This window comes from Netta rufina (assembly GCF_964035555.1).
Source record: "Netta rufina genome assembly, chromosome: 4".
NCBI classification, from domain to species: domain Eukaryota; kingdom Metazoa; phylum Chordata; class Aves; order Anseriformes; family Anatidae; genus Netta; species Netta rufina.
In genome coordinates, this window is record NC_140127.1 from 25,383,408 (window position 1) to 25,397,233 (window position 13,826).

Consider the following 13,826-nt stretch of genomic DNA (forward strand, 5'->3'; position numbering starts at 1 on the left):
TGAAAGCCAAGTCATCTGTATCAATAGCATATTGATAGCTTTAAGTAGGTTGCTTGAATGCATTAAGCAACATATCTCTGACTGCTTCTTGGCCACCACCCCAGACTTTTTTATGTAAAGAAATATTAAATGCATGTCCAGAAACTACTTAGTTTTCTAATTACTGGTAGTTTTGGTGACCCACTCTATGAATATGCCCTAGCATATGGGCATAAAGACTATCAACCTCTGAAGTTAATACTTGTGGGAAGCAGCAGGCTAACAGCTCTAGAAATGTTACATTCAAGATGTTTATGTTTTTATGCTAAACACAAAGTCCAAGTGTAAAAGAAATATGCAAATAAGAGTTTCCACATAAGCAGAAAAAACATAGCTACTTTAGCATTGCAGCGTCAAGTCTACGAACAAGATTTAGTCCCTTTTTGTCTAGGGGTGCACGAGCCCCCAAAAACATTCAAGTGGAAAGTTGTGCATCCAAACTGAATCTATCCAATTCAATCAGCCTGTAAGACCTGACTAATTGCCATGTGATTCTTGTGAGGTTAGAAAAATGATACCAGCAGAAGATGTGATTCTTGATTTTTTTTTTATTTTTATTTTTTTATGTATTTTTTATTCTGAAACATTGCACTCTACGAAGAGTTCTCCTGAACTAGCCTTTGGAGAAAATGTACTGCTTGTACAGAAGCTCTACACTGAAATCCCACCAAAAGCTGGAGAAAGTAATGGAATATTCAGATCTTTATATATACATAGTATGCATCATTGTTACCACTTTTCACTGAAAAAAAAATCTGAAAATTTTATGGGGCCATAGGTGGAGAGGAGTTTGTAAAATCTACCGTTATCTCTACTACCAGTCCTCTACAAACCACAGTCTGTCAAAACAATAAATCAAGACCTTAAATTGCAAAGACTCACACTGGTTGGCAACTGCTTTTCTGTAAAATAATGCCTTTGCATCAAACATTCCTGTAGCACAGTTCAAAACCGTAGATTACACTCAAGCTCTAAAAAAAATAGACAATTGTTTCTGGTTGTGAGAGGTTTTATGAATATGTTTATAGGCAGAAATCAGCCATAAAAGACACAGACTATAAAGCACTAGGAGCTATAGAACAGAAATCATTGTCCATAGCACTTTCTAAACTCCAGAAAATGATCATAAAATTGTAAAAGTACTTGTCAGATTTGAAATATGGTCTTAGCAAAGACTTCATTTGCACCAACATGTTGTTAAAAGTACATATAAATACTGAGAATAAGGAACTGCAGAAAAAAAGAATATTTCTAAAACAGATTATATCAAATTCAATTAAAAGAGCAATCCGACAACAGCTTACATAGTAATAATATGATTTTAGATACGTAAATCAACAGAAAGTGTCAAGCAATATAACACACAACTGACCACGTTAAGGTCATAAGTTATATCCAAGGCTGAGCATCTATTATGCAAGGGAAGAGAACAATGTTCTGAACACCTAATTACATTCCTTGAGCACATCCAAAATTTCACTAAAAGTACATCCGTAATAAATGGATGGCCCTTACTACTGTGAAACCCTAGTCCTATAACTTTTGCTACACTTGTACCCTTGTAAAAGTAGCGTTGTATCCTTGTATTTTTACAAGTAGCTGTGGGATGGTGAAGCATTTCTATTCCTATTTTATAAATGGGAAACTGAGTACAAAGAACTAAAATGTTTGTAATCAAAGGTTACAAAGCTGCTTCTAATTCGTTGGCTAGGAAAGTATTTGCCAAACTATTGTTCTGGTCCTTTGCTAGAATTACATGGTTCTCCAGCTTCATCTCCCTGCAGGGAGGTCTGGAGATGACAGATCTACATCAGAAGGCAAAGAGACTATTACAGAAAGAAATTGTCAAAGAGTAGTCAAGAAGTACTCATATACAAAAAAAAATAACTAACTTTCTCACCTAGGTGCTGAAAGTCTTGGTACCAGTGAGTGGCACAATACTGCTCTCATCTCCATCCTGACTTGTGGTTCCACAGCAATACTGTTAGGTTTCACCTGCACCTTTCCCTCCCTCCTGTATCATAAACCTACACCTCCATAAAACTGCTCTGAAGAGCTGTGCAGCCCTCTCCTATCCTAATCAATCTGTGTTGTAATAATATGTATAGTATCTATTATGCTTTTTTTTTATTTTTTATTTTTTTTTGAGCTCAATTGTTGGTGCTTTCTTGTCTGGTTAGGAATACACTGCTGCTGGCACCAATGGACACTGATGCCTTATTTCAGACAGGGCACATGATAACATGAATTGATGTTATGTAACTGCTGCCAGGAAATAAAGAGCAATCATCCCCAGCAGGCTTGAGCATATCAACCCCCTGTGTTAAACTTCCACAGAGCTTTTAGCCCAGACAGGCTATTAAATCATATAAACTGACGTGTTGTATATCACAGTCCATTATAGCAACAAGGTTACCCTATTAGTTTAAGTAGCAACTGCTTGGGTTAGGCAAGCTTCTCCAGAGACTAGAGTGTTTTGCACCACAGAAAGAGAAACAGCAACATCAGTGTACAAGCAATGCCCCAAACCTCTACCATGGCTCAGAAACTAGCCACTGTAAGAGACAAGCTAAGCTGAACTTTGCAACAAAGGGTGTAAACATCTCTGGTGCTCCCCATTCACAGACAAAAGAACACTTCCCAAGTCATCTCACATTTTGTTGAATGATCTGTGAACTTGGGTTCAAGACACTGAACCATCATCATAACATGGTGATGATTTCACATTTATCTTACAAAGACCACTTCCCACAATAAAGCAGAACCAATTTGCTCTGTGCCTGGTACTCAGTCCTAAACACATCATCAGAGGGAAACTGTATGAAGTCCCCTTCAGAATGTATTGTGGAGCTGTACGTGCATCAAAAGAGAAAAATCACTATGGCCAACTGTGATGAACTGCAAGTGTGACAACTCAGTTGAATACTATATAACACTTTTGTTGTTTCTACGGCAAGTGAAAAAGGTAAATCTACAAGGAATTCACAGATTTAGACTCGGGGGAGGGGAGGGAGGAAAAATTAATTCCAGAAATGTTAGCTCAGCTAACTATTGTCACAACAAAAGCCTACCTGACAACCCTTCAGTTTGTTGTGCCAAAAACAAATCCTGCTGACGCCTGCTGCAGCAGGATTTTGATCATGTGCAGAAGGAAATCAAATACACCATACCTATAATACAACAACCACTCTTAGGTCTTCTTCATTTTGATCTGTTTTTAAGTATGTTAAGACTAATGTAACCTTTTCTGCTTTACACAAATACTGGGCTAGCATTTTAAGTGAGGGGAAAAACTCATCAGCACATTTTTTGATTCACATAGCCATTATTTGCTGGTGTTTTACTAAAAACTCTGGCAATTTTCCAGTTCATTAAGGATCAGCTCAGATCTAATGCTGTTAGCAAGAAACAGGGCTATTAGAATACCAATAGCAAAATATTTAATTTAAAAAAAATTTCCCCACTGCTTACAAAATAGTGACATAATAATTATGGTGCTGGCTGAAGCCATTTCTAGCTTTAGTTTATATGCACCTAAAGGAAAACTGTTCTGCCTCTTTAATTCCATAGAAGCTGCCTTGGTCAATTAAGTTACTGATATCTAAACACGAGTTCTGTAACATTTACCTTATTTGTTGTAAGCAAGGTATTAAAAGCTTGAGGTGTCAACAAAGAAGGCCCTAAGATAAAGTAGTACTGACTTTCAATTAGAAAATAATTCCTCAACTAAGTAAAAATACCGATCATTAAACACATTTCTACTCTTGCCATTCCAGACAGAGAGTACTTTTGAGCAAACAAATTGTCCTAGCTGAGATGGCCTTCAATCCTGTTCCCATGTGCAGGGTGCACACAGTGGTTCCCTGTATGGTACTGCTTTTCAACCTGCATCTCTCCGATGCAGATCTTGTCATGGGGAAAACAAAGGAAGACTCTCCTTGATTTATATAAGAATCAGGAAGAATCAAATTACAAGGGATTTTTAGGTTACACTGTCCTATATGTTGTTACTTGTGAAGCCATTTATCTCTGCATCTTACATACACAGGCAGACCAACTGCTGCCACAATGGTCACAACAGTTCATGAAAACTGCTTCATTTACTCTGTAGTGCATGATGCCTTGAAGCCTTGTATCTTCTATAAAACTTCCTATGAGTATCTCCTCTTCAGGCCTCTCTTGTCTTTGAAAGATGAATACAACGAACTGCAAATGTGTGAAACAGATGATAGCTTGCACTAGCAGTGTAACTTTTAGTTATACACAAAGTTTGAATGCTGAACCAAATTATAGGATATGCTAGGTGACTTTCAGTAAGTGGCAAGAAATTACAACTTTTCAGAGGACCAGGAAGACTAACAACTACACTAGAGCACTGAGAATGCATTCACTACATTCATGCTGTACAGTCGTCACATAGGCAGCTGGTGGAAAGCATTTCATCAGCACTTAAAAAAGCAAGATGAAGACTGATGTGCCTAGATGGGAATAAGTAAAAAGGAGCAAGCAGAATAATGAAAACAAGCCCACATAATGCTGCAATAACCTATTTTTTTCCTGATGTACAAGGACTGGTCATTCTCTGAAGATAAGGATCATATTCTAAGTGAATCAGATCCATTGCTTTCAAACAGTGCAGACTCTGAGCCAGAGACACAGGTTTTCTGTTGCTATTGTTTCCAGGTTTTGTTTGGGGAGGGGAAAATGCTGAGTTTTTAAACAGCCAAAATCTGCAACATGGCATTTCAGACAGTCATGAGCATCAAAGCAAGTCTCACTGCCAGTGCTGCTGAGATGCATGCTGCATGAGAGACCTAGAGACTCTACCATGTTGAACCATGTCTGGCTGCCTGTCCTCTCTCTGCTGATGAGGATTAACCCCATCTGATCCTTACATGAAAAAAAAAAAAATTGAAAAAAAAAGGATCTAATTTTATGAATAGCAGAAGATCATTCTTGTGAATGAGCTGATCTATATAATATTGGGATCAGAGGCTGGCTTGTAAAAAATTATTTACAAATCAGCTTGACACTGTTCAGGTTTGGCAGCCCCGTGTTGAAATTACAGGAACACATACAATAGCAGTATCACCAGCCATAAACAAAGCACTTATTGCCAGAATGTAGGCTCAGCAATTGATGTATGTATTGCATCAATTTTCAGCAAAGAAAACATAATTAAAATCCGTTCAGGATGTGTTCTGGGGAATGATAAGTATAATTGTAGTCATATTCATTCTTTGCTCAATGCTAATACTTTCTCTTAACTGCAAGTATGAGTGTTTCTTTTTCACACAACCACTGGGCCAGAAGAGCTCAGGAAATGTTTCTAACCACGGCTCGCAAATTTCACAACTGGTTTCCCTGATCTTTTCCCCAGTTTAGAAGTTTATAGCTGCTTGCTTTTACTACCTTTAATTAGTACAGCCTACAAGGAAATTCCTGGGCTTGGCTTCTTCTGCTACAGCTGCCGCCTTTGCTTGTTCTGCTTCATGTTCCCACTCTCCCCTTTATTGCTACTTACTCAAAGGGGTCGCTGGGATCAGCTCTCTGGAGCTCTGGAGGAATCGGGATTCTTTTGTAGTACATTTCCCAGTCAAAAGCTCCTCGCATGGCATCCCCCGCCTGTGCCTCGTAGCCAAAGTGATTGTGGTCAATGACATCGATCATAGGACACACGATGGTTTTGTGGTTTAGTGCAATCTGGTCTGAAAAATGAAAGTAGAAAATAGGAAATGGCATGTCTAGTCAAGCCATCTGTCATATTACTGCAAAGTGAATCCCACAGGTTTTTTGATGTTTGAAGATTGCTTGCTTCGTTCCCCATGGCCCCCAAATCATTTCATTTTTCAAATCTGTATCAAACCTTTATCTAAAGTGGACTTAATGCAGTTAGGCAATGATTAGAAGCATTTACAGTTCTTTAAAGGGAGGCATATCCCTGTGAGACCCACAGGAGTCCAGTCATCTATATCTCTGTCACTTTGCTACTCTGAGCTGTCCCCAATCTGTCAGCTATGGAAAGAGCCAGCAAGCAAAATATAAAAATACTCCTTCAGCTGTGGGGAGCGTGTACAGCAAGCTCCTGAGAGAGAGATTTATGTTCCCAAATGTGAATCTCAGACCTCGCAACCATTCAGCCTCTGTTCCCGTAGCACTGGTGTGCATCAGCTCTGAGATCAAATGCTACAAATTAAAGGCAAACTCCAATGCTGGGAACAAAACAGGGCTGGTGTCCTTTTTTTGTACCTTTCTTGGAAATATAAAGAGGGCCTCATGGTATTATTCCTACTCACCTGTTTTATAAAGAGAGCAGTTTCAGTTGGCTTAAAAAAAATTAGAGCTGTGAGACTAAATCAAATTCCATCTCTAATATAAAAGTAGGGTGGACCTGAGTCTGCCTTTGGTGAAACTTATTGCTAAATCCCTTAGAGCTCAACAGAAAAGAAACAACAGGAAAGAAGATATGCCAACTGCACGAATTAGGCAGAAGAATAATGTACTGAAGTGAGGAGGTACAGGGAAAGTTTGTAGCTGTGTTGGCATTAAAGGACAGGAGAAAGACTATCTGTGAAAAAAAAACAAGATCTCAAAAATCCAACTACAGTAAAGCTTTTTCTCCAAATGATAGCCCAGATTCTCTAAACTATGTAATAAATTTTTATGTGTCTATGTGAAAAAAAAAATAAATTAAGGGTTAGATTTTACTAGTGCTTGAAAATATCCTAAAAAAAATAATCAGAGGGCTGAATGTTGAATGAGTATTTGGATCAGAAGGCAGGAAATGTTGGTGGTATTATTAATAATATAGATTTTGTTTCCCTGCTTCTGAAGGATTGAAATGAAAAAAAATACATATAGTTTAGCTAACTGTAGCTTTCATATTTATTCTCAGCTATTGTTAAGAGACTGTCCAAATAGGGGAACAATACTGACTGCTAGTGAGAAATTGCTGTGCCTGGAAGTTCAGTGGTTTTTTACGTCCTAATCCTTTAGTTAGTAGTGAAATAAATTTAATGTCCAGGCTCTCACAAACTTCTAGGAAACTCTTCTGAAACATAATGGCTGCATTACTGTTCCTATTGCCAAATATAATTACATTCATTGGTACACTGTGTAGTGCTATCTGTAATCATTATGTAAAGTCATTTTTACATAATCTCTTTCCTGTGATGGTCCTGCTAATAGTTACGGGGCTTATAATAATCTGCCTCTGATCGCCCCTTTCTAAACTGATTAGAGGAGAGAAACTAAATGGGATTGATTTGGCTGGAGTAGGTTAAAGGTAGACTCATAATATACTGACATCCTTCTCTTGATCTTCAAGAGTTTAAAATAGACTGGAGGATTGGAAACCTCCAAGTCCCAAGCAGAGACAGCCAGGAAGAAAACTGTTTGAGCCGGGCCCACACTCAAGCCTAGTCTTTCTTCCTAAAACTGCAAGATTTTTGCAAGTAAGACAATACTTACGTGCCTGGTCTTGGGTTATCTGCAAAACTTACGCTTCTCATCCCTTAAAATGTTTCTGAGATGATGATGTGCTATAGGAAGATACTTTTGATGAAACCAGTCTGTTAAATTATGTAGTTGTACACCAAAATGCAGAGTAACAAAACATTCAGCCTCAATGTCTCTTTTGGTATGTGTAAAATACTGAATTTTGCATACTTCTCAGGCTTAAATGTAGCCCCAGTATGAATTCAGGAAACAGAAAAACGGGCTGTACAGGCAGCTTACGTTCCACAAGAGTACTTGTATCATACTTTTATAGGTGTGAACATGCTGCTGCCTTTGCCACATGCTGCTCTTTATCCCACCTACTCCTAATGTACAAAACTGAAAGGCACAGGAAACTCTTTACAGCTTCCTCATCCTCTCATAAATTCCTATCTGTCTGAAAATGTCCACACCATATTTCAATGCAAATATGTTGCAGAAACAGGGAAAAGCAGACAGATAAGCATCATCGTACGTGTAAAAATCTTTCAGATTTGAGAGAAGGCCTGGGATTAAGAGAGTACATGGGTACAGTGCTCAGTTTTCGCTATTGAAATTTTAAGCAATTATATGTACATATTTGAATTCAGCAATTTTATTATCAAGCAGAGCATATGAATGTAGAAGCAGAAGTTTTCAATGTTGGATAAGCAGAAGTTTTCAATGTTGGATAAGCCACTATCTAAAAAAAATTTAGGTTCTGTCTTTAAGAGAAAGGTGCACTCCTTTAATTTTGAGTTCTTGTTTCAAATTGGCCCGATTTAAGAAACAATACTACTTTGCAAATAATCTTATTTTTGTACTTATGTATGGAATTATGGATGGTGACATGTGAGTAGCTCAACAAGTTACCTCATGTTATCTGACTTGTCATGAGCATTTGAGCTCTTCAGTCTTCCCCATTGGCAAGTAACGTATCATGTATAACATCATGGAGACGGACAGCTATGGCCAGCAGGTGTCTTGGTAACTTGCTAAGCATGACGTAATTTTAATTCTTGATGAGGAAAAAAAAAATGTTTTGACAAAGCTGGCTTTGGTAACCTACAGCACTATTGATCTGTGTTTCCATCTCCCCTCTCTTCCTACTTCTGCAGCAACATCAGCAGAAAGAAAGATGTGCCTGCATCTTTCAGCTGTTTTGCTCCTCAGTTTCTTTCCTTGAACCCATGATAACTGTGATTCTTCACTACACTGGGCTCAAATACTGCAGCTGAAGCTCAAATCACAGCTTTCCCTCTGCTGGCTTTATATTACTAAGAAGTGATAACAAACAGCTGTGTTTGCCAACATTTTTACATGATTACAGTTGCCTGCTCTGTGAACATCAGGCAAAACTCCCTCAGATCTCAGTTTTGGAGTGGCTTATCTCAGTTTGGAATGCTGTTTAAGCTAACTAAATAAACTAAATAAAGCTTAAAGAAAATAAAGAAAAGCCATTTTGCACCTGTTTTAAAGAAAAAACAACAACAAAGGACTGTAACTGAATATATATATATGTATATATATTTATATATATACACACACACACACAGAAAACACCTATGCCTGTTCTCCTTAGAAGTATTTAGATACGTAACAAGTACTAAGATAACTAGGCCTTTCTTTGGTCTAAAAAATGATAGCCAATTCTTAAAATGTAAATTAGATGCCTAAATAACTTTGAGACCTGGCTTTAAGTGATTGCTCTTTTTTGTTTGTTTTTGTTTTTCTTTCTTTTTTTTTTTTTTCCCATCCTCTAACTTGCAAAATCTCATTTTGTGAAAAGCTGTTTGCCACTGCTCTGAGAAGTGCAGAACACTGCTGCTCTCAGTGAAGGCTGACAGTCTTCATCACAGTATGGGGTTGAAAAGTCCTTTTTGAGGACTTTTCACTATTCTTGAACAACAACAACAACAAAATCATAGCTAAAATAGGGCCAGCTTCAAAACAGTAAGTACCCATTATAGACTCTGTTCTGGTTTCCTTGAATGACATTCATTAAATGCAGTACTGATTAAAACATAAGACAAATCTTAAGATAAACACTTGAAAAACTAGACAAAGAAAAACAAAACAAAATTAAAAAAAACCACCAACTTTACTATTACTACTATTACGTGTCATCCAATTTCCAGATAGAAAATATTTGCCCCCTAACGGTTCAAAGCAATTCTCTCTTCCCTTTAAGAAAACAGGGCACAAGTCATTCTTAAGTATATTAGCTGTGTGATCATTCTCTATTTGTCCTTCTTTATGTAATACTCTTTTTTTTTTCTTTCAAAATAAAGCCTATTGACCTTGGACTCCTGTGTTCCTCAAGATTTTCCAGATCTTCTAGCTAGTTAACTAAGGGTATTTCCACTAAAATGGAATGAGAGAGATCAAATTGCATTGAGAGCTGAGGAGAACTGGGTCTTGGTCCCTGATGAAGCTTCTCTCATCTTTCCAGTTTTCTTGCTTGAAGTCGGGGGTAGCGGTCATCAGTTCAATACTCAACTGAACATAGCTGCAATTATGAATTCTTTGTGACCGTTCTGTTTAAAGCTTTTATGGGGTCAAACCCAGCTACCTGTGCCTTCACTTCAGACAAGAAAGCAAGAAAAGGAACTGATTTCACAACTGCAATTTTCCCATGTCTAAACTAGCAAAACAGAAAGGCTACATCTAATCTTCAACAATTTAGCAAAAGATTCCAGCAGACAAGAGTGAGTCTTCCTGAATTTTTTACATTAGGGAGATGTATTATGCACCTTCAGGCAAAATTAGAAAGCAGAGGAAAACCGTATACGTACAGTATATGTATAATACACTTCACAGTGTTTAACAGATATCTGTTAGAGCTGCTTGTGGAAAGATAGTTAAAACTTGTATTTCCTTCTGCTCCTTTATGTCACTTGGGCTTCACATGAAGATAGTGAGGTTACTTTTAAAAAGGATGATCGTGTGATTAAGGACATTGTGGTAACAAGGGGATAGACTGGATTTATAAATTGATATGGAAGATAGAAAGGATGTAAATTCAGAATTTTGTAGATTCTCCTGTTATTGTTCTGAAAGAAAACCAGTTGCTACTACTTTTTTTCTTTTTTTGGTCCCAAGTGATAGTTCTTACCAGAACAGTGCCCTCTTCTTGGCTCTAAATGCTTTATTAGCTTATTGTATGGCCATACCTAGCCTAAGAACAACATTCAAGAAACAATAACCACTAGCTGATGAAACACTAACCTGTCTTATACTTGTGACATATCCATTTAAATAATACAAATTTCTTTAACAACAAATTCAGAAGTTTCATTTGGTTTTGTTTGGGAAAAAAATGCACTGCAAAGCACATATGCTTTGCATGTAGTCAGGTGTATAGAAAAGGGGACTACTGTTTCCTGAGTGAAATCCTAGACTGCAATTGATTCTTTCCATTCCTTTGACTAATGGAGCTTTACTGGCTGCAGCTGAATTTCAGCAAAGCAGTCAATAGCTAATCATTCTCTCTGAGCTTTCTCTTGCGAATGCAGTTGTTATTGGATTTAACTCCGAGGTCCTAGATACATTTATAGCAAAAGCTGTTTTAATGGAATGTGGAAGACCAGGAAGCAGTACGATACCTGCATAACTAACGTTCTCAGGTATATAGTAAGGGCATGGCATAATACTAGATTTAGTAGCATGCTTAGTAGTAGTAATAATAAAATGCAACTGTAATAGGCCGAAGTGATACTTCAAATTTTCACTAGCTCTGTTGCAAAATAAATAAATAAAAATTAAAAAAATGGAGCTGCTCAGGTTTTTCTGAGTTCTCTATTATACTGACTCTTCAGAAACTGCAGAGCAGCTCTAAACACTTCTATACATTGCATGTCCTTCTTATTGCGGGACACGGTTTTGATTGCTTAAGCTATGCTGAATGCTGTAATTTTAGTGGCTGATGAACACTCATACACTTACTAAGCAAGGGAGGCAGCCAATTCACGTTGACTTCGCAATGGGAATCCAGAAATGTCAAGACTTCTCCTCTAGCCAGCGAGGCTCCTAGCAGTCTGGTCCGAATGAGCCCTTCTCGTTTCTTGGTACGTACAATCCTCACTTTGGCAAAACGGACCATGTATTCCTCCAGCTTCTCTTTTAAATGTTCTAGAAAGAAGGGCAAAAAAAGCGTCAGTGGTGCCAGGCCTGGAAGAGGCAACAGAAGGATAGGTTGGCATACAACCTGCAAGCAGCTTATCCACTTCCGTATCTTGTCTCTTCAAGACCTCCAAAATCTGCCACAAATCCTCTGTGAGGCAGTTCGGAAAGTGCAAATGTTCTCTGTTTTATCACCCAGAGGAAGACACTGACACTCTGGACCTTTTACTGCAGTTGCTACTGGCAACCTGCCATCCACGATATAATCATGGCCAAAACAACTGCAGGATATTCATACATCCTCTGGTTACTGCAGCCCAAGGCCAGATAAACATTCTGGCATACTGCTTTATAAACGGTGTCCTTTCCAAGTGGGCTTCCTATTAGCAACGAATTATGAAGAAATACGCACGGAAAGCAACTTTTAAAAAGTAACCATTAAACTAGCATTATTAGATTGTTTCTGTAATGGGAAGGGAGACAGACATGAAGGAAGATCATAATAGTTGGATACCAGTGTGAAGCAAATGGACAGCTGACATACTAATAAAATTAAGCTGCAAATGTAGAGCAGTTGATAGATTCTCTTATCTGCATAACCTGGATGTTTGTTTCATAAAACAGCACGTTCAGGAACTTCTTTTATTCTGGCTAAAAACAGACACTAAGAACTATAAAACCCCAAATCAACCACCACCACTAACAAGAAACAAACAAAACACCACACCCTACAGTTTTGGCTCTTCCTAAATACATCTACATCAGAAACACTGATATTTTGCCTTTGATATAACACCTCAGCTTGTCAGATTCATTACTTCAGAAAAGTTTGATAACTTCTTTGGCAAGAAAAAAAAGGAGAGAAAAGCATACTCTCCAGTAATGAAAACTGTTGATGTGCCACATTTAGTGATGCTAGGAGTTGCAAACTAAATCTCACTGAAATAGGTTTGCCAACTTATGATTGCTTCTTATATCACCTCTTTATTGTTTGGACTTGTGTGGTCAGTCAATACAGGCTTTGATCCAGACCCTACATCATTATTGATTGCAAGAAGTTTGTTACGGACTACCAGAAGGGACTTCTTCAGCAGTACCCTCAAGTGTATAATGCTGACACAAAGATTTAAAGGCAACAAGTAAAGTCACACTACAGGGAATACAGGATCTTGTGTTAAAGTAAAATTAAGCTCTACTGAAACACAGCTTCCTGCTTGTGCTCCTTCTTCTCTCTGCTCCTCTACTTCCTAGCAGATGAACAAACAAGAATTTCTAAATCTACCCATAGATGAGAAGGAGTAGGAAACATTGAATTGTTGACATGCTGCTGGTAAATCCAGAGCAGCAGGGACAAGTTATACGCATTTAATAAGAGAATACCGTATGGGATACTTCTCTGAACTGGATATCAATGTATGCTCACATTGACAAGGGAGAGGCTTGAGACCATCATCTGACAAGAACTGCAGAACAAGCTGTGGGCTTTGAGAGGGAGAAACAGAATACTTTGGAGAGCTACTGAGTCAAGAGAGTGTTTTGCGTTCATAGTACTACCCAGGAGTACTAGATCAAGTTGTAAACAAAAGTGTTGTGAAAAAGTCCTCCTAGGATGATTGTGAGAAATCAGAGAAATATGTTAAGGGCCAAATCTGAGACCTTATTCCAAAAAGTAAGGATCACATTCAGATAAACATCAAATGTTTTTGTCTCCTACTCTACGGCTAATTGGAAAATTCCCAGATTTCATTCTGAAATAAGAGAAGCAGCAGCATCCCTTTTTCATCCCATTTTGCTAGTTATATACCTCAATAAAAAAAAATAAAAAATAAAAATAAAGAATAATAAAAAAAAAGCCCCCAGCAGTCACAATGACAAGAGATGCACTGTGACTTTGAATGATGATCTTTGTATGCCCAACCATACTCACATGACAAGGGCTGTATGCCACTCTGACTCATTTTAGGTACCAGCTACAATTCACTATCATGACTGGCCTGAGGTTAAATCAAGTCTTAGATCATTTTTTGCCCGTGTGCAAGACTGTCTAAAGCATATATTTATTGACCTGTTTTGCTGTTTTTATGAGCTCCATTGAGGTTATTCCCATAGTGCAGGAATACAGAAGAAGGGAAATAGACCTTAAAAACAAAGATACAAAGAGTCCTTGCAGGAAATAAAAGAAAATCTGT

General features: G+C 37.9%; 1 protein-coding gene across 1 annotated transcript in view; it reads right to left on the reverse strand.

Moving 5' to 3' along the window:
* GALNTL6 (polypeptide N-acetylgalactosaminyltransferase like 6) overlaps positions 1-13,826 on the reverse strand; it is a gene marked incomplete at both ends in the record, with an annotated part of 461,783 nt that overhangs the window by 71,272 nt on the left and 376,685 nt on the right. The window contains 2 exons of the mRNA XM_084285866.1: positions 5,564-5,747; positions 11,461-11,646. Of these exons, the coding sequence (XP_084141992.1) occupies positions 5,564-5,747; positions 11,461-11,646 (370 nt within the window). The remainder of the gene's footprint in view (positions 1-5,563; positions 5,748-11,460; positions 11,647-13,826) is intronic.